This window comes from Scardinius erythrophthalmus (assembly GCF_964197995.2).
Source record: "Scardinius erythrophthalmus genome assembly, chromosome: 9".
NCBI lineage: Eukaryota > Metazoa > Chordata > Actinopteri > Cypriniformes > Leuciscidae > Scardinius > Scardinius erythrophthalmus.
The window spans coordinates 28,301,017-28,322,956 of NC_138229.1; the positions used below are offsets into that span (position 1 = coordinate 28,301,017).

The 21,940-nt window shown below is 38.4% G+C and overlaps 2 protein-coding genes across 2 annotated transcripts; both read right to left on the reverse strand.

Moving 5' to 3' along the window:
* Positions 1-6,943: 6,943 nt before the first annotated feature.
* Positions 6,944-8,700, reverse strand: bcl2b (BCL2 apoptosis regulator b). Its single transcript, XM_081375433.1, has one exon. It carries the CDS (start codon positions 8,058-8,060, stop codon positions 7,551-7,553), a length of 510 nt encoding a protein of 169 aa, XP_081231559.1. The 5' UTR covers positions 8,061-8,700; the 3' UTR covers positions 6,944-7,550.
* A 3,581-nt stretch (positions 8,701-12,281) lies between these two features.
* kdsr (3-ketodihydrosphingosine reductase) lies at positions 12,282-21,788 on the reverse strand. Its single transcript, XM_081375381.1, has 10 exons — positions 21,339-21,788; positions 20,278-20,367; positions 19,837-19,893; positions 19,677-19,742; positions 19,451-19,546; positions 18,484-18,675; positions 18,304-18,387; positions 16,468-16,551; positions 16,023-16,124; positions 12,282-14,996 (listed from the first exon to the last, which is right to left on the reverse strand). Exons 1-10 carry the CDS (start codon positions 21,525-21,527, stop codon positions 14,877-14,879), a joined length of 1,080 nt encoding a protein of 359 aa, XP_081231507.1. The 5' UTR covers positions 21,528-21,788; the 3' UTR covers positions 12,282-14,876.
* Positions 21,789-21,940: the final 152 nt, after the last annotated feature.

Below are 21,940 nucleotides of genomic sequence, written 5' to 3' on the forward strand. Positions count from 1 at the left end.
CAATTTTCATTTTTGGGTGAACTATCCCTTTAAATCAAATATAATTATCCTGAGTTACAAAAGAGAACCATCTGAGCAAAAAAAAGTTCACCAAAAGTTATACACATGATGCCAATTTCTTATTTTCCACTAAACTTCCAGTTTTTCTAAGAACAGTCCATTTACGGTTCACTTCCAGTGTCTGGAAGGACATGACGTGAAACATGTGATGTGAAAGGCAGCCCAAGGACTTCTTCCACTCTTAACTTTCATTAGTGGCTTCTCCGCTTCCTGAACGTGGCTTTTGTTCCACTCTCATATCCCCCTTAGCCAATAAATCAGAATGATAATCTTTCACAGAAGCATCTGAAATGAAAACTGCAAGTTCTCGTCAGTAATAGTTCTGATTGTTCCACTCTTTCCTATGAAAGAGTCATACTGATGACAAAGAGTGAAACATACAACCACACAACGGAAACAATAGGAGTCAGTAATACCTGGATAGAGGTATCCGTCAGCATTCCCATTCATCTCAGTTGCTGACGTATGGCACCTGCATACTGACAACTTTGGCATATTATGTCATATATTCCATGTGACTGAATACTCTGGAGTCTCAGGACAACTGCCACATAAACGGTGCCACAAAGTCACAAGTGGGAAATTCAGAACTTTCTTTAAGTTTCCAAACTAGGCGGCGTGTTGTTGATAAAATATTGTGGACACAATAGATACATTTGTTAAAATGAATTTATTTATTTTCAGAAACTAAGATAGTGTAGTTCACTTCACTTAAGTGTCCGATAAAATATGGTTAACAAATGCTAGATCAATTTATTGTAATATTATCCTTATCTTATAATTATGAGTACAAGTTGTAATTGCTGCCTAACACATTCATTGTGTCTGCTTAAATACATAGTTCTGTCATGAAACTCTAGATGGCTCAGGCTGGGTTCTTAACTCAACCCGGTTACAATCACATCTATCTCTATAGGGCACATCTTTGTTCAACGTTCCTGCTGTATCATAGCCAATGAGCTCACTGCTTGTCCTTCAAATACTTGGTCAGCGTTTACTGTAGCAGTTTGCAACACGCTTTCAGAAACCCTCCACCTTCCCCAGCTCCACCTGTATAGATCTGCTTCAGGTAATTAATGTGTGCTGTATTGTACAGCAGCAGCATATCTTACTGATAACAAAATACTTCCTAAATTGTAACAATGAAACAATAATTTTCTTTAATGCTGCTTTGAAACAATGTGTATTATGAAAAGCGCTATAAAATTAGGAATTGAACTGAACTGAATTTAAAAAAAAAAAAAACACAACTGATGTGCATTCCTTATTCATCCTTTTGTAGAAGTAAAGTTAAATCTTGTTGAATTCTTTGTAAAAAGAAAAAAAGTACATCTTAAGTGATGCACCTGATGTCCCAACTTCCCAACTCATAAATAACTTCCAAGGAGAACTTGAATGCATCAAATGACAATGCTGAAAAGCTGATGGCACCACAATAACAGTCCCAAGCCCTTCACTAGCAACAACTTCACATTGTCCTAAAATAATATAGAGATATATATAATATTCAGCCAATGGTGCTTTTGTTAAACCCATTTCTGTGACATCAGGGTCATCATATGATTGGCTTACTTATACAAGTGACAAATACACAGAGGTTGCCATCTCCTCCTTAGATAGGAAAGTCTTAGGCATTGGCATTGGCTTACACATCAAATGGTTTGTGAATGGCAAAAAACAAAACTGATCCTAAACCATTTCAGTCTTGAAACTGGAAAGAGCATACAAAGGGCCGTGTGTGTTGAGTATCAAATCATCTCTCTGTCAATCCTCCATTGCCCTCATCACCTCTCCATGTGTGCTCACCCAAAGTCTTCATTGAAACTGCTAGTAAATGAAGGAATAACTTGTAAGAGCAGTCCCGAAATCCCCCTTTTAAAGACACACAAGCAAATTCCAATCATCTGTCCTCAACTAAATGCCAGGGCTCTTTTGCAAAGTCATGTTATTAGCAGACTGGAGATCTGTGGCGTGTGCATGGCCTGCTGGCACGCATACTCCCACTACACCCCTGGGCTGAACCTGGATCAGCAGGCTGAAGTGTATAATTTAAGAGCCCAGCAGCTGCCAACACAGCACGTCATGCAGCATTTACTGTCACGTCGCACAGATAAACACAGGTGCTGCCCACGTGGGGTTCAGGCGCATTACCTTGTCAGTCTGCAGGAGGCATGTCTAGCCCATTCAGCACAGAGTTCACAGGAGTGCAATGGTGTCCAACATGAAATTAGAGGAGAATAGGGTAGTTAAACCCTGGATCAAATGGGCTAAGCGTTCATTTTCAGAGGTTTTAACTGTTTAATCTATCTAAACTTACTGTTCAACCAAACATTTAGAAAAGGTTCAAACGAAAGTTCAAAAGAACAGCATTTATTTTGAATCCAAATTTTTTGAATCAGTCTTTTCCAGTCACTTTTGATCATTTTAATGCTTTTTTGTGTGATAAAAGTATCAGTGCCGTTCAAAAAAAGAAAAATCGCACTCGCCCCAAACATTTGAACAACATTCTATGGATCCTTGTTTGAAACACCCGCTTAGATCAGGTTAGCCAAAAATATTGAATTAACACAAAATAAAGGAGGAACTTTATGAATGATGTCCACATAAATTCTGTGGCCGCATGTGTGGCTATTGATTTCTTTTGAAAGAATGAAATATTAAAAAGTGTAATTTTGGTATATTTTTTGGTATACATTTTGGTGTTTTTGTTTTGTATATAGCTGTCAAAGTTAACTGCATATGTGTTCTTGAAAAATACTTCTTAAAAAAAGCTCTTTCAAATAAAATGTATTCAACTAAAAATGTTTCTCTTTAGGTTTGTTCATATAACATCACTCTAACAGTGGGTAGATAAAAATACACTACAAAGTCAATATTTTTCGATTTTGCCATTATATATGGATCTTTACATGAAAACATAGGTGCCTTTACTGTATATTTTATGAAAGGAATCCCTCAAAAGGGGATTATTATATTTGGTGGTCCTTGGCATCAAAATGTTTGGGAAAAAAACGTACTTTCAGCCATGGATAAGAGTGTTGTACTTTCAGGTTAAACTCTAGAGTTCAGTTACATTTCATTGAATCTTAAAGATCCTCAGAATCAACGCAAAAAAAAAAAAAGTCCAGAGAATCCTTCTGGCCCTATATGAGAACAAACGCTCTGCGTGGGACGATTGAAACCCACTGGCCAATGTATAATTGAAACAGACTGAAAAATATATAGAATATGACTCAAGGTGCTATTTTCTGAATGCAGGCTTTACTGTCTATGAGCACACAGTGAATTAGAGGACAAAGTAAGACAGTAGGGTGTTGTTGAGATCCAGACAGCAAGGTAAACAAACATAGTCTTGTGATGCAGCTTGGTGAAAAATGTAAGTGTTTGGGGCAGGACAGTAGACTCAACAACATAAGCCCACAAATGACACCTATTTTTGTCTGGAGTTAAACAGGAAACAGAAGGTAGGCTGATTTTAGAGCACACGCATTGCTCTCGCCTGTCCAAATGTCACTATTAAGGTTAATGAGCCTGACACCTCCGTCACTGCTTTTAGAGCAGGGCGGAAAATATAAGCCCTGCATGGCCGGATTTATAGTATAGTTGCCCACGTCACAGCAATTTAGTAAACTTGATTATTTTTCTAGAAAACCACAATAGTGGTCTCAGACACTGTGATCTCAATACCTCTATTCCTACGAATAATTACAGAACAACATGTTTACAGTGTATGATAACCTTTAATACGCCACAGGCAGCTACCTTGTCATACAGTGCTAATTTTGTGGTTTTTCACTGTGCCACTTTAGTAAATGCATTTGCTAGTCAATTTAGCAGTAACACTTTTGTCCGTTTTTGTCAACTGCAATTAATATGGGCAACAGCCAGGATATGATGTCACACAGTTTCTATTTTTATAAATAATAAATTATGAATTTAGGGTTAATTTTGGGTTTGTAAAGTAAAATCTGGAGAGCGGGGTGGTAGTTGACAGATATAATTCTGATTGATATCTATCTATCTATCTATCTATAAATATGTGTGTGTATATGTATGTGCATATGTATGTATGTATGTATGTATGTATATCCCATTTTTCATGAGATGTACACAAAAGGCCTGTTACTCTCTAATATTGTTCACAAATCTGTCTAAATCTGTGTTAGTAAGCACTTTTCCTTTGCCGAGATAATCCATCCATCCCACAGGTGTGGCATATCAAGATGCTGATTAGACAGCATGATTATTGCACAGGTGTGCCTTAGGCTGGCCACAATAAAAGGCCACTCTAAAATGTGCAGTTTTATCCCACAGCACAATGCAACAGATGTTGCAAATTTTGGAGCGTGCAATTGGCATGCTGACTGCAGGAATGTCCACCAGAGCTGTTGCCCGTGAATTGAATGTTCATTTCTCTACCATAAGCCGTCTCCAAAGGCGTTTCAGAGAATTTGGCAGTACATCCAACCGGCCTTAGGGAAGCTGCAGCTGCATGCTTGTCGTCTTCATCGGGGATCGGCATATTCGACAGCTGTTCCAGGTCCTACCAATATCCAGCAACTTCGCACAGCCATTGAAGAGGAGTGGACCAACATTTCACAGGCCTCAATCAACCTGATCAACTCTATGGGAAGGAGATGTGTTGCACTGCGTGAGGCAAATGGTGGTCACACCAGATACTGACTGGTTTTCAGACCCCCACAGCTGCACATTTTAGAGTGGCCTTTTATTGTGGCCAGCCTGTGCAATAATCATGCTGTCTAATCAGCAACTTGATATGCCACACCTGTGAGGTGGATGGATTATCTCGGCAAAGGAAAAGTGCTTACTAACACAGATTTAGACAGATTTGTGAACAATATTTGAGAGAAATAGGCCTTTTGTGTATATAGAAAAAGTCTTAGATCTTTGAGTTCAGCTCATGAAAAATGGGGGCAAAAAAAGTGTTGCATTTATAATTTTGTTCAGTGTGTATATATATATATATATATATATATATATATATATATATATATATATATATAAAAATCAAAATAATCTCAATAGTTAGAAGGGTTTCTTAAATCTGAAGTATTTTTACTGTTGGATACTGCAGCCAGTTGTCACTGTGACTCAGGTGTTCTGGTCTATTTCAAAGCCATAATTGGAAAGAAATTAGTAAATAGAGGAACTCTTTCCTGATGTTCAGGTCAGTGAAAGTGTAATCCTTTGATATGTGTCAAAAGTTTCCACTTTCAAAAGGTCAGGACTCGAGGGGAATGTTAAACTTTTCTTCCTTAAAGTTAAAATGCAGCCTTTGAATTATTGATGAATGCCCTGTGGACACAATGCTTTGAATTATGCACATCCACATTAAGTCTTTGTTCAAACACAAACTAGTATTAAATAATGTTTCAGTCCACAGTAGAACAGAGATGTGGAGAATGCAACCAGAGTGAATGAAAGAGGGGAAGTCCTGGATGACCTTACTGATCTGATGCTTAAGTCCTGCACCAGACCACAAGTTCCCGCTCATTTATGATTGTCACCTTACAGTTCAAAGCGAGTTCATTATTGAAAGGTCATATTCTGAATGGCCATTAAAAAAAAAAGCAGCATGTCTCATGAGTTCCTCCTGAATGGCATTATTAGTTTACAGCTTACTGAAAACTCAGTATATTTTTTACATATTTGACATTGTTGCAGCACCTCTCTTCCCAGTCTGTCAGTAATGCTCTGGGCTGTTTCCCAAAAGCATCATAAGCCTAAGTTGATAATGGTGTCTAAGATCAGCTTAGGCTTACAATGCTTTTGGGAAACGCAGCCCTGTTTAGTTCCTGTCTCTGTGAAGCCCCTCCTTCTGAAAAGCGCAATGTGCTCTGATTAGTCGGCTGGATCAGTGTGTTGTGATTGGTCAACCACTTTGAACGTTATTGGGAAATGTCACCCCCCTTGCCATAACTGCCACACTACTCAACCAGGGCGAGTCTTGGGCGGGAAAATTGTGTGAACGAGGAATTGACTACAAGACTACAATCGAGGTGGAACTTTGCAGACATTTTTCATGCTCAAACAGCATTACACAATAAAGAAAGTTGAAAAAGTAAGAAACATCTAAGAAAGCATAATAGGTCTTCTTAAAAACAGCATATATTGTCGTTATTCTCATTAGTTGCAGGTTTAATTTGGTGAGTAGCTTTGTCTTTTACATTTAAATATATATATATATATATATATATAATGCAGAAATATCAACAACAAAAATTGAAGTGTCATTTCCAATAAATGGAATTGTTTTCTAAAACAATTCCTGAAGACTCCCACGATCTGCTATTGGTTTATTCATCACTCTGGAAATTAAAGGTCATGCACATAGCATTGTGGGATGCAGTACCCAGCGCAGTGAGATCTTGGTGACATAATGCATATAGATAGTGAGCATCTGGGTATTCTATGCGTGCGGAAAATTAGCATATAGTACACAGTATACCTACTATATACGATACTGAATTTACTGAAATAGTAGGACTAATATGGTTATTGGAGAAGTCCAGTATTCGTCACCAGAGAGAAGCCTGTTGCTTCACTGGAAGATCAGTTATGACAGTTTGAAAAAGAATTATGAGATAATTGAAACCTGCACTGATGAATTGTTTAAACAACATCCATTTAGAAAATAGATGAGTTTTCATTTAAAGCCAAATTTAAGTCTTTCTACTGGTTATTTGTATGCTTCCAAAAATTATTTATAAGTTAATAAACATATATTTTTTAAAATGTATCATATTAATAATAATAAAAATATATTGTATCTTCTATTGTGTTGCCTATACAAACCCTTTGTGCCAACCATAACTGTGCTGAGGTCTGTTCACAAATCTGTTTTTTTTACTCAATAACTTAATCATTCGTTTTTATTAACTTAGGTTACATTATTGTCTGTTCAACCAGAGATACTTGACAGAAAAGTGTCACATCCAGTGCCTTCAGCTGTCAAAATACATAAACTTATTATGTGCTAAACTAGAATTTTTATTTTAGAGCTCTAGCTGTGGTTTTCCAGGTACACCTGAGCAGAAAATGAATGGAGTTCAGTGAGGTTGATGAACAATATCATCACAAGCTGAACCATTGCACTTAGCACAAGAATAGCCCAGGGTGATTTGAACGCATGATTTGGTGAGTAAATATCGGATATAGCATATCCCATATAACTGGTAAGGCCAAACATCCTCCTGTTTGCATGAATCAACAGCAGTTCCTGAAAGTTCCGCACAGGGAACCACACCTTCAACTCTGCAGACAGCAGCTGTCATTGATGGCTTCACGTAACAGACTCGCCACGGAGGCGTGAGAGAGGTGTGACAAATCGCCGAAGCTCATTGGCTGGCGCATTTTAACGAACAGCGCTACCGGCCAATCAGAGATCACGCGCAACGCTTCGAACGCATGACGCCATGCGCAGAGGCGGAGCATAAGACGCTGCGTCTTCGGACGTGAGGTATATTGAGTTAATTACATACCCAGCCACCGTTCTCCTGGATCCAACCGTGCAGCGGCCCGTTCAGATATTCCGTCATCCAGCCCGCAATGTTATCCACCTGCGCCGTCATCTCCTTGTTCACGCATTCGACACAAACAGTCCCTCCAAACTCGAAAAAAGCGATGATTCTGCCCCAGTTCACGCCGTCCCTGAACAGCTCGTCTATGACCGCGGTGAAGCGCTGATGCGCCGTGATGGACGTGAGATGCAGCTGTTTGGACATCTCCGCAAAGTCCGACTGATATAACCGTTCCAGTTCATCCCCAGCCTCCCGTAGCACCTTATGAAGAGCGCTGAACGGGTCGTGACGCGGGCTGGGAGAGACGCCGCTGTCCTCCTCCTGCCTCCCCATCATTAGTCCATTCGAGACACTGTCATCGTGTCCATTCACTTCCCACACGAATCCCTTCTTCCAGAGCTTATGGTGGATGTACTTCACCACTATATTGCGGTTATCATACACAACCTCCTGTGCCATATCGACCTGTATATATATATAGCTAAACAACCTCAGAATCAATGTGAGCTTATTAATCCAGGCGCATCTCCATCATGATCTTCATCTTCGTAACACCAATGCAATGCAGCAACTGATTTTTAGATAACTGCAAATCGCTCGAACGGCGAACTTACTGCATGTTGCCTCACTTGAGACGGCAAGTTGCAGCACTCGCGCAAATCCTCCTCCAGTGCTTCGGTGTAGAAAAACGCCCACTTTCTGTTCCCAGCAGAAAATTCCAGGCATGTATGAGAGGATTTAAGCATCTTCCTTCATATCAGATAACACAAACACGCCGTATAAGCACGGGTGAGAAAGTCTCTGGTGTTTTGAGTGGGAATTGCGTGCAGTAAGTCATGGTTTATTCGTGTAAAAGACTCCAGAGCTGCGGGAGACGGAAGAGGCTGGTCGCCGAGTGTTCACGCGCACTTGTGAGTTTCTTCTCTCGCGGAGCGGCTAGTGTGAAGAAAGACTTTCTCAGTGGTGTCTGCTGTCGAATTGAGTCTTTACGCGAAAGGTAAACGGGTAACAGTTGTGTCTCTCAGTATAAGTTGAGCGTTTGGAGGAGTCTGCTGTGCGCAGTCGCTCCATTTGCAGCCAGACTCGACTCTGCCCCCTTTATAGCAGAGGTGTTTCCTGTGCGACGTCACTCATTCACACTCATGTGCGTGTGTGAAGTGCAAATACTGCTAAAACCTTGCTCGTTTATCCTCCTTTGAGCATTTAAAAAATCTGGAGCATAATTAAAATTAATCATAGTTTTTAACATTACTGAACAACATTTTTTAAATAATATTGTTAATATAAAAAGTATTATAACATATTTATGTAAAAATAGATTAAAGGGATAGTTCACCTAAAAATGAAAACTCACCCACATGTCGTTCCAAACCCGAAAGACTTTTGTTCATCTTCGGAACACAAACGAATATATTTTTGATGAAATCTGTGAGCTTTTTATCCCTCCATTGACAGCTACGCAACTACCAAAAAGTTAATGAAGGGATCGTAAAACTAATCCATATGAATTGAGCAGTTTAGTCCAAATTTTCTGAAGAGACTTGATCGCTTTATATGATGAATAGATTGAATTTAGTCTTTTATTCATATATAAACATTGATCAGTGAACATAAACAGAAGCTTAAAGGAGAACTCCGGTCAATTTTAACATTGAGCTCATTTTTTTGTACATTTGGAGTGCTGTCAATACAGAGAACAACGACAAAAATCGGTGTTGCCTACACCGAGTTATTCTATTTTTAAAATTTGCACCCTGTTGACTTCAATGGGGCAAGTACTAAACCTGCTTTTAGCCTCTTAACATCCTTGATGTGTATTACAAGTGCACAGAAAATGTGAGTGATTCCTTCAGAGTGAACACGAGTGAATCTGACTGCAGTAGATGTGAAAGATATGTATAAAAATGATGTTATTTAAGCCAGCGCAAATACCTGTTTACATCCTGTTTTCGGGTGAAGTCCAAAGTAGTCGATTGCCGAGTTCACGCGCGTGATCATAGGTAACTAAACCTATGCGCGTGAACTCGGCAATCAACTACTTTGGACTTCAACCGAAAACAGGATGTAAACAGGTATTTGCGCTGGCTTAAATAACATCATTTTTATACATATCTTTCACATCTACTGCAGTCAGATTCACTCGTGTTCACTCTGAAGGAATCACTCACATTTTCTGTGCACTTGTAATGACACATCAAGGATGTTAAGAGGCCAAAAGCAGGTTAAGTACTTGCCCCATTGAAGTCAACAGGGTGCAAATTTTAAAAATAGAATAACTCGGTGTAGGCAACACCGATTTTTGTCGTTGTTCTCTGTATTGACAGCACTCCAAATGTACAAAAAAATTTGCTTAATGTTAAAATTGACCAGAGTTCTCCTTTAACCAAACCTGCTTGATGTGAGAATGAACCTCATTGGTTCTTGCTGAAGCTCAAACGTGCTGCGTAACACAAGAATGAACCTCATTGGTTATCGCACATCAAGCGAACAGGCTTGAGCTTCCGTTTGCCACAACTGATGTGCGAGTTGAATGTTTATATGTGAAATGTCAAAGTGAGGGACAGAAAGGTCTCAGATTTAATTAAAAATATCTTTATTTGTTTTTCCGAAGATGAATGAAAGTCCTACGGGTTTTGGAACGACGTGTGGGTGAGTAATTAATTATAGAATTTTTGGGCGAACTAACTCTTTAATGGTAAGTTCATATTTATTCATCAATTTATTTGTATATTTATTATCACACTGTATATCTTCACAGTGGGCTTTCAAATTTTACACTTCTGTTTCTAGGTCAGTAATCAAATAAGCAATTTGTGGCATGCACTGATCATGTGAACTTGTTTGTACAGAACATCAGATGTTCTTGCTTTCACTGAAGCATAAGATGCTCTTTGGATTATTTTCAGATCACGCTGGAAAACATGAGATCATCAGAACTTCTGGAGTTCATACCATTCGAGTGCTGTCTTAAGCAAATTGAGACGAAATCCACCATACGTTTTCACTTGAACTGTTTTCATGGAATTTATCATGTTTTTTTTGGGTTTTTTTTTAAAGAGAAGCATTTCCTAGTGGCCTTTTGGATGTTTCTGTATATTATATAGTATATCATCATATTGGCCACACCCCCAAACATTTGGTATCACAGAACAGTCTAGGGTTTTGTTACCTTTACCTGTTACCTGTTTTAGAACTAGCTTAAAAACGTATTTTTATAGTTTGGCATTTGACGCTATGTGAGAGTTGTCTTATTGTTTTATTCTGTGCTGTTGACTGTTTGTATCATTGATATGGGATATGAGTGTACAGCACTTTGATAAACACTTGCTGTTTTTAAAAAGTGCTTTATAAATAAACTTTGACTTTTGACTTTAACTTTAATATACACAGAACTTAAAATAGTGGAATGTATGCTTTCAGGGACGAAGAAAAACATATTTATGTGGATATTAAATTGACTTAGGACTGACTATACTATATAAGCAGACAAACAATCAGAGTAGTTAATATATATTATTATAATAAATAATAAATACTCTTTAGAAAATGTAGGAAAATATTATTTATTCTTTGGAATTTCAAAATGTTATTTAGAATTCTAATGTTCTAAATACCATCCTAACTATTTATTTATTTAGGTATATGGGAGAAATAACACATTTTCCTGCAAATAGAACATCTAGGTAATTAAATTTTTTACCTGGTTCAGATTAGCTGAAATGGAAATCAGCATCTGTACAAGCAGAGCAGAATTTGGTCCCCAGCCTTGCCTCAAAATGGGAACTTCTATGGACAGTGCGAGGCCTTTGATCTTTCAGCACCCCTGGGTGTCAACCCTGCTTTGAATAAAGGTGAACCAACTCATGCCAAAACCTATGAATTACAGCAGAACAAAATGACTACATCATACATACCCCTGCTAGCAGTCCAGGCTTCCGAGACAGAACATTGTGTGTTGCAATGGTGGTCTTTAAAATGTTCAGGTTTGTGCCTAACTTGCTTTCTACCTCTGTCAGCCTTGACTGGGTTATTCAGGGCTAAGTTCTGGGGTAGGCTATTTCAGACTTGCGATGAAGTGCTTCAAAGTAAAGGAACAGGTTCAGGCGATTTATACTGATGTTACTGACAGGTATGTCCTGTGTCTCCTAATTCTGGCAAGAGTGAACCTCCATTCCTGCCTATTAATGAAAACAAATTGTAAATCACTAACCCCTGGTTCCACAGACAAGGCTTAAGCCCAGTCCCAGACTAAAATGCATGTTTGAGTTGTCTTAACTGAAAAAAACTTGCACTGACCAATCTTAAAATATATCAGAGCCACTGTTTTGTCTCGAAATGCATGCCAGCAATGTTTTTATCTAAGGCGCATTTTAAAAAAGCTACTTGAATTAAACTAAGGTTTAATCCTAACTTAATCTAAGCCCCGTCTGTGAAACCAGGCCTATAAATTAAATGGTAAAATGTTAGTAGTGCGTATGTTTTGAGCAACAAGTTTTCCGGTCAGTGATTGGGATTATTTCAAAATAGTTATTGAGAAAGTTATTTTAATGGACACTGCAAACAAAAAGACGAATTTCTAGCCAATTAAATATTTAAAGCATAAGCAGAAATGTTTGTTATATTTTCAAGGGATTCCATCACCATCATTTTACAAAGTTCAAAAGGTTCCGACACAAAATTACCTTTCAAAAGTTATTTATTTCATTATGTAAGAAAATAAGACAAAGCAACAACATCCTTTTTTTCTCCCATGGCACACAAGGTGAAATTTATGCAATTTTGGCAACAAATGAATAAGGAAAAAAACAGATATACAAGCAAAACGTATCCAAGTTGGTCTTTTAAAAGTTACTCATAAACTCATATATACCTTATTCTCAGAAATATACCTCAACGTCAGTCAATAAAAGAGGGAACTATAGCAGAAGACAGTGAAAATAAAATCAAAGTATCTTCTTATGCTTTTAAAATGAAGTGTGAGCACAGGCTTGATTTGCATAGCTTTAAGGAGATCAAAACATTTTCACATATCGGCACCTAACTTATAGCTACTATGCGTTGGACGACGTGCCTTGAGCCAATATCAAATGAGAACATCGTCGCTTCGACTCATGCATTCTCACTTTCATATTTTGGGTCATTTTGTAAAAAATATCCAATGAACAAACAAACAAAAACAATGCCTTTTTCCATATTGAAACAAATCTACGTAAACCATACACAATCTATGCCATAGTTGGATGTGGAGGTGTCCACTCTTATAGCTTTTATAGTGGTCTGTGTTTGGATCTCTTAAGGCTTGGAATGGGTCTCCACGACTGCATTGGTCAATCGTTTCTAGCATACCTGCAAACTCCGGACCGGCGAAAAATTTCTCTTCTAAAAAATGACTACATCTTATGCTAATAGAAAAGCAGAAATACAGCGGTTACCCCTGCAAAGCTACGCTTATAGACTCTATTACTGTGAAAAGGTAAGATGAAAAGAAAGGCGATGAGTTTGCAGGTATGTTCTAGGGAAAACAGCAGCATAAAAAAAAATCTCAAATAAAGAGTTGCATTGAATGGAAGTGCTACTTCACCCAAAAATGAAAATTCTGACCATTCATTCACCCGAATTCCAAAACCGTAAGACTTTCTTTTTTCTGTAGAACAAGAGTTTTGTTAAGTTTAGTTTTTTTGTCCATACGACTCATGCACACTATATTCCAAATCTATAAGGCCAAAATTTTAGGTCAATAAGGACTTGAATTTCTGGCTATTTCTCGCACAAATCAGTCATGCTGCTCCGGACGATTTTAAAAGTCATACGGACCACTTTTCCAGTCCCTTTGGAACACTGTATGGAAAGAAGCAGCATGAACATTCCACTAAACTTCTCCTTTTGTGTTTTACAGATGACAGAGAGTCATGCAGGTTGAGCAACATGAGGGTGAAGAAATATTGAGAGAATGTTCATTTTCACTTTCAATTGACCCCTTTCTGTTCATTCAGAAGGGATAAACATCCGCTCGTGTAACTGTAGGGTGTGATCACATCACATGCTCGCCGTTTGCTTGTGACCGTGAGGAAGGCAAATATTACAACAGCATGAGTAAGTGTCATTTTTCTCTCTAGCTATTGTGTTGTCAGTAAGGTACGACATCGAACGGGTGCAACAAGAACGAGGGGCAAGTTTGGAAGGCCTAAATCAGAAAACACAGTTTATATGCTAGAACCATCCAGTTTACGTTACAACAGAGCAGAGCAACGAGGAGATTCACTTCACTTGTGGATGCCATATTGCTTGTTTTGGTGTACAAATCAGATCAAGCTTCACAACATCTACAGTGTTTGAAATGCCTGCGCGAACACAATACTCTTGATACATTTATTCATCTTCAATACTAGAGTTCTGGGGTTGTGGACATCAAACCACATGTATAGCTGACTACGATTATTCAAACATGAGCTGCTTCATATGTAGGCTTTTGCTCTGGTTACACCTGATCCATTTGGATCTCCAGCTCCACCTGTTGGCAGAAAGGTGTAGTGACTCGAACCAGCGAGCCATTCACCACCGCAATGGCTTATCAAGACCCCTCCTCCAGTTCAGTGAACTCTTAGAAGCCCCTGAGGTCACCTAAATGCATGCGTACAAGCAGACAAATATAATACACACACGCACGCACATTTATAAGGTAAACATTTCCTTCAGAAACCCCCACACAGAGCAAAGAAGATAAGGCAGAGTGGCAGACTCAGGCTGTTTCATCCGAAAACACAGACGTCCCGTGTCCATACCTTAAAACTATGAAATCTAAAAGCAGGAAGATACAGTGCTTGAATACGAACATCACAGACCAGTCAGAAGAACATAGGACAGCTCGTCACCTCATAAGGAAGCGAAGTTGGAGTTCTTGAGCTGTACAGATTTTTACCTGTACAGCATATGGTAACATTTCAGTAATATAAATAAAAGCTGATTGAATTTTAATTCTAGTGCTGAACCTTCTGAAGTACAAACCTTCTAAAACATGAAAATGAAGTAAAGGCAGTGAGAGCCAACGAGTAATTCATTTAAATGCAAATAAACTTGGTTTTGTTTTGTTTTTAAGAGATTGAAATATTGATGCAGCATGCACTGGAATGATTGGGGTCCTGAATATTACAGATCTACAGTGTTTTTTAGTTTTTTTTTGGTAGACCTCTTCTACCCACTTAAACATGTCTGCCAGGCTGGGTTTGTGCGTGCTGTGAAGGTGTATGGGTGAATGTAGTGGTGGGAATACTGGTGTTACTCCCTCTTGTCCGCTGCTTTGGACTGTTCTCTCTGGATCATGCAGCGGCGGACGATGCTGTCAAAGCTGCCCAGGTAGAAGAGAGCGATGGTCCGGAACAGTCCCATGGTCACAATCTGGACGGGGTGACAAAATATTACCATTTTAACACATCGCAGAAAATAAATCACTGTGAATCCGACTATCCATCCATCCATCTACCTATTCATCTTTCCATCCATCTACCTATCCATCCATCTATCCTCCATCCATCCATCCATCTACCTATATATCAATCCATATATCAATCTACCTATATATCCATCAATCCATCTACCTACCTATCCATCATCAATTCATCCATCCATCCATCCATCTACCTACCTATCCTTCCATTCATCCATCCTCCATCCATATACTGATCAGTAAACAGTTGAGCTCTTAAAAGAGACATGTTTTTCTTACTGTGAAGAACATTTTAATAATCTAAAACAATCTTTTCCCACTATAAAGAATCTTTTGTGGAATGGAAATGTCCCATGGATGTTAAAGGTTCTTAATGGAACTATCAATGCTGATAAAGAACCTTTATTTTTAATCCTGTTTCGATCTATCAACATATATATCCATCCATCCATCCATCCATCCATACCCATCCATCTGTCCACCTATCCATCCACCTAGGAATGCACCAATACCAGTATCGGGCCTGATACTGCACTTGTGTACTCGTACTCAAATTCATTACAATGCTTTGATACCAAAAACTCCCAAAATTTGCCTCTGATTCCTCTGATTTGGCCAGTTTTGAGTCAGGGAAGATCTGCACAAAAGTCAAGAGGCTCATTAAAATCTTCAAAGGGAATATCTAAGAGCGTGACTGACTCAAATAGCCCTACGAAAGCTGAATGCAAACAAGATGTTACTAAGATACAAAGATGAAGCAGGATGATAAAAGGGACATGATGCAGAAATAATTAGCTGTCATTCCATGTCAATCTCCTAATCAAATTTGATTAGGGTTGGAGATGAACTGTGCAGGACAGTCGATCGGCAGGAGCAGGATTGGGAACCCCTGTCCTAGGGTATTGTCAATGAGTCAAATATGATGACACTGTTGCGCTAGAGTCAGAATCTTAGTGTTTTGTGACAATGGGCCGTACCTGCTGCAGCCCCTCAGTGATGGAGGTCACAGGTGACATCCCACAAGTCAGCGCTGACAGCATGTAGCCATCAGGACCAAATGAGCTGGTGAAATTTCCCTGCTGTGAATGGACAGAAACAAGAAATGGTATTTAAGGTATTTGGAAGAAACAATAGTTAATGTGTATATACGTATATATAAATATAACATTTCTCAAATTATCTTCTTTTGTATTCCACAGAAGGAAGTAAGTCATACAGGTTTGGACCGACATGAGAGTAAAAGATGACAATTTACATTTTTGGATGAACTATCCCTTTAAAGAAGGACTTTATTGTGCTTAAAAACAGCTAGACGGAGTGCAAAACAGAAGGCAGGGGTCTCAAGGCACGTCATTGAAAGCTTATAGTCGAATAGTCAATTGTTGGATGAGTAGTTGACTACCTTGACCAGTCCCTACTTACCACAGCATCCTTCACTGCAATTTTTGCCACTTGCTCAGGCTGACAGACTCCAGACGTCTCTGAAATTAACTTGGTCTCCAGAGGCTGCCGTTGAGAGAGATAAAACCAGAAGAATAAAACATAGGCAGGACAAAAACACGTTTTGCAAGGGTTCAGATGCAAAAACCTCTAAATGCCATCTGAAATTTTCTTCTAGAATGATCATTTTTATCAAGCTTGTATATTTAAGTTCAATAATTTCACTTAAATGGCAATTAATAGGTCATTTCATTGCCATTTAAGTGAAATTACTGAACTTAAATATACGAGCTTCATAAAAATTATCATTCTAGGAGGAAATTTCAGATGGCATTTAGAGGTTTTTGCATCTGAACTCTTCATATATACAGTCGTGCTCAGAATTAATCATACCCCTGGTAAATATGATCAAAAATGGCTGTAAAAAATAAATCTGCATTGTTTATCCTTTTGATCTTTCATTCAAAAAATTGGCAAAATCCTAACCTTTCATTTAAGTAAAAGAATTGAAAGTGGGGGGGACAATCACATTATAAAATAAATGTTTTTCTCCAAAACACGTTGGCCACAATTATTCATACCCTTTTATTAAATACCTTTTTGCAACCTTCTTTTGCCAAGATAACTGCTCTGAGTCTTCTTCTATAATGCCTGAGGAGTTTGGAGAACACATGACAAGAGATCAGAGACCATTCCTCCTTACAGAATCTCTCCAGATCCTTCAGCTTCACAAGTTTATGTTGGTGCTTCTTCTCTTCAGTTCACTCCACTCATCAGGTCAGGGAACTGGGACGGTCATCGCAGAAGCTTCATTTTGTGCTCCCTAACACATTTTTGTGTTGATTTTGATGTTTGTTTTGGATTGTTGTCCTGAAGAAGTCGTGTCTGACAACTGAATATGCTGGAGTTTGTTTCTGGAGGTGCGAGGAGCATTTTTCTTGAAAACCTCCCGAACAACATGTGGGGATGTAGGGGTTGTTTGATTTTTTTTTAATAGGCTTTCTGACCCCAAGACTCAACTAATCTCTGCAATTCTCCATCTATGATTATTGAAGAGTCTTTGGCCACTCAAACTTTCCTCCTCACCATCCATTAATACAATATAGACACATGTCCTCTTCCTGGCAGATTCGTAACATCTTTAGTTGATTATAACTTCTTAATTATTGCCCTGATTGTCAAAATGGGGATTTTCAATTCTTTAGCTATTTTCCTACAGCCACTCTCTATTTTGGGATGCTCAACAATCTTTTACTGCACATCAGAACTATATTCTTTGGTTTTACTCATTGTGAAGGATGAGCAAGGGAATTTGGCCTTTGTGCTTCCTCATATTTAAACTCCTGTGAAACCTGGTGTGCTAAAAAAGGTAAATATTAATGGGAATATACTTCAGAGATATTTTATTCATAAAAAATTCTAGGGGTATGAATAATTGTGGCCAACGTGTTTTGGAGAAAAACATTTATTTTATAATGTGATTGTCCCCCCCACTTTCAATTCTTTTACTTAAATGAAAGGTTAGGATTTTGCCAATTTTTTTAATGAAAGATCAAAAGGATAAACAATGCAGATTTATTTTTTACAGTTATTTTTGATCATATTTACCAGGGGTATGATTAATTCTGAGCACGACTGTATATATATATTTTACTTCAGGAACAAAGATCCAACTACGTAACAGAGCAGAGACATGCATTATTAGAAATCCTTCATTTTTAAATTTTCTATTAATATTAATGCTCTTTTCTAATATTCTAGGTATTTAATATTCAGAGATTAATTCTATTCAGGAAAAAAATAAATCTATTATCTCACCTTATTCTTATTCTCTTCTGCAAAACCTGGTGTGTCAGTGTCTGGGGGATACGCCACAGTAACATAGATATTATAGGGCTTCATCTAAGAAAGATCAGGAGGAAAGAATAAATCACAATCAAAGTGTTAATGGACAGCTACATGGTACATACTAAGCGAGCGGCACGTATACATACACACCTCCATCTGCAAGGCCTCAGCCAGACCACGCAGGGCGAATTTGGATGGCGAATAGGCCGTGTAGCCAAAGAGGCCAATCTGCCCTCCCTGTGACGACACAAACATGATGCGGCCCATCCGCCTTTCCTTCATAGTGGTGATCACGGCCCGGGTGGGGTAAACGCTGCCCAGATAGTTCACCTCCATCATTTTCTGGTAAAGGCACAATATGTAAGATTTTTGGGATTAAACTATCCAAAAACCACTAGAACAATGTTATATATTTTGTTGACTTGTGTACTTGCATTCTCCAAAATGTTTCCAACAATGTTTAAATACAGAAAAGTTGCTTTAAAGCAAGCAGCTTTACAGTATTAAAGTCGTATTTACCCCTTGGAAGTTTACCCAAGTTCCCGATTTGGGCGGGCCTTAAACTTTAAACATGGCGAAGGGGAGAACGATTGCTGCTCTGACTGATTTTCTTTATTAGTTTTTTATACAACAGCTTCATTCACCTTGTCTTGTCATTAAAGTAATGTATATTTACATATATGAATAATCATTTAAAGTGTATTTAAAGCCTGTATATGACTGAAATTCTAGAATCGACAGCAAGCTGACTATCTAGATAGCGTGGTGAATGTATAAATGGTTGTCAATGAATGGGACGCTAAATATCATCACTTGAATAGGACAATATTACCAATCTGGTAATTGAGACTTAAGAAGTGGGAAGTAGGAAATTTCCGATAGCAAGTGAAGGCAGAACAATAGTAGTTTGAAGGTGTTTACCAGCCAGGGCAAACTTTCCTGGAAAGTTTGATTTAGGAAGCTGTTTTGAACTCCACAAACTAACTCATAAACTAACTTCATTTTGGCCTGATTTTGTTCGAAAAGACATCACAGCAGTTCATTCTTCGATTTCCAGGGCCTTTACTAGCCCAATTCAAAAATGCCCACGCGCATGTCCATGATATGCTGCTCTTACCTTGAAGCGGTCAACTTCCACCTCCTCAAACTTCCCAGATATAGACGTCCCAGCACAATTCACCAGCATGTCCACAGGACCCAGCTTCTCTTGAGCCTGGACAGCAAACACAAACATGCAACAGTCAGAAACCAACGCAAACCACCTGAAGAAAAAATTACAATAAGACTGACATAGAATAATATGCGAACAGATTCTTGTAAATTGGTAAACAAAATAAACGTACTTGTTTTATGACACTCTCCACTTGGCTATAGTCTTTCGACACATCAACAGAAATGCAAAGCACCACCTAGAGGTAATCATAACAACATATGTCAAGCCCATTTAAGATTTTTGTGTTGATTTTGAGTGCAATGTCCAAAAAATTTAAATAAAATACATACTTGCTTATCATTTATGGCACATTTTTCCACTTCTTTCTTGGCTTGAACCAACTTGTGCTGTAGGGGAACATGTACGCAATGGTAAACACACATACAGGCTTCATGGTTTTCCAGAATTTAATATCAAATATGTAACACCATCCAAAGGCAGGATAAATTATTATGTAAACCACTGATCAAAAAATTTGGGGTCAATAAGATTTTTTTTATTTTTTAAAGAAATTAATACTTTTATTCAGCGCAGATGATTTACAATGTTACAAAAGATTTCTATTCTGAATGCTGTTTTTTTTTTTACTTTTCTATTCATAAAGGGATCCTGGAAAAAAAAATCTATGGTTTCCACAAATATATTAAGCAGCACAATGTTTTCAACATTGATAATAATATCTTCAAATAAATGCAGCCGAGACCGCAGTCACTGACAGATGATATACACACCTCATCTCGTGCCACCAGTGTGATGAAGGCACCATGTTTGTAGCATTCCATGGCAATGCACTTCCCAATCCCACTGCTGCCTCCGGTCACCTGATGATGGACAGCATATTCAGAGCAGATTTACAACTCACCAAGCAAGTCAAAGTTCACATCATTTACTAAAATATGCAAAAAGCTTAGAGAGAGCATATCAACAAATTCACCAGGTAAAAGCACCAGAAAATCCAACAAATAACAATAAAAAAGCAATAATCAACAGTGCAAGTGCAACCAAATTCTCAAACAGTGGTCATAGAGCAACAGTCAGATAAGGTTGCAATAAAAAAAACCTGTTCATATCCTCCATAGAGAAAATGACTTTTCACAATATACATGTACAAGACTACTATTAAAGGGATAGTTCACCCAAAAATGAAAATTCTGTCATCATTTACTCTCCCTCAAGTTGTTCCAAACCTGCATGAGTTTAATAGAATATAATTTAAAGAATATGGGTAACCAAACAGTTGACGGACCCCATTGACTTCCATAGTGTCCCCCGATAGATAAAAATTCTCTATTGTTAGAGAGTTCAACATGGTGTTCATTTACAACTAGGTAAGTTCAAGCTCTTGATAAACTATGAACCTTAGCAAATGCAAAAACATGCAGTGCCCGCTTGAAAAGGTCCATTGCCCTGGAACAGATGGTTGCATAACCAGTACAAGAATGCATTTATTTGGCCTCCTGTGAGAAATATGAGCTGTAACATGAATATTTCTATGCATTTACAATATGAAGTCATAACAAATAGTCTCACCAACTGACGACACACATAAAAGTCACATGCACATTTGCATTGGTCCATTGCGCATAATTGCAGTGACGTGACACATAATGCATATAAGACCATATAATCACTTTATGAATAAGCAGGAACAATTAATGTTTAATGCAAATACAATACATTATGTATTATTATATAATATATGGAAGACAACGCATTGGCAACCATTTCTTTTATACTTCTGATGTTATGAGATCTGTGTGCTGTTATTTAAAATAGAATTATATGAACTTACCACCACATGGGCCCCGTTCAGTTTGAGAGGTTTGGGGCTTATTAACGGGGATATCATGTACAGCAGCAGCACGAAGGCCACGATGAAAGCAGCCACTACCAGGAGCATAATGAAAGGCAGAAGCAGCCACCAGGAGTTAAAGGAGAGCCAGTGTGAGAGCGCGGAGCCGAGAGCCTTCTCAGAGGACATGGGTCAACCTGATGCTGATGACGTTAGCTCACAAGCTAAATGTCCAATTACAGGCACTCCCCTGTCTCGCGGACAGAAGATAACAGGCCTTCGGGCGAGCTGTTTATGAGCTTATACTATCTGGTGATGTGCAAGAGGTTTGTGCTGTAGATTAAATACTAGGTTGAAGTCGTAAAACCGCAAAAGCTAACTCTTTCCGTTCACTACATGAACCAAAACATAGAATCTATGCACTTTGAACGGATGCTGCGCTTGGGCGGTGGAATTATGGGAGTTGTAGTTTTTTTCAACCTCCGCTTAACCCCGCCCAGTACAGAAAAAGACTACAAGTTCCAAAGTTCAACACTCTTTTCATAAACTGTCACTTTCTTAATTAACGTAAAAGAGTCTTGAAATGTTTTAAATATAAGCCG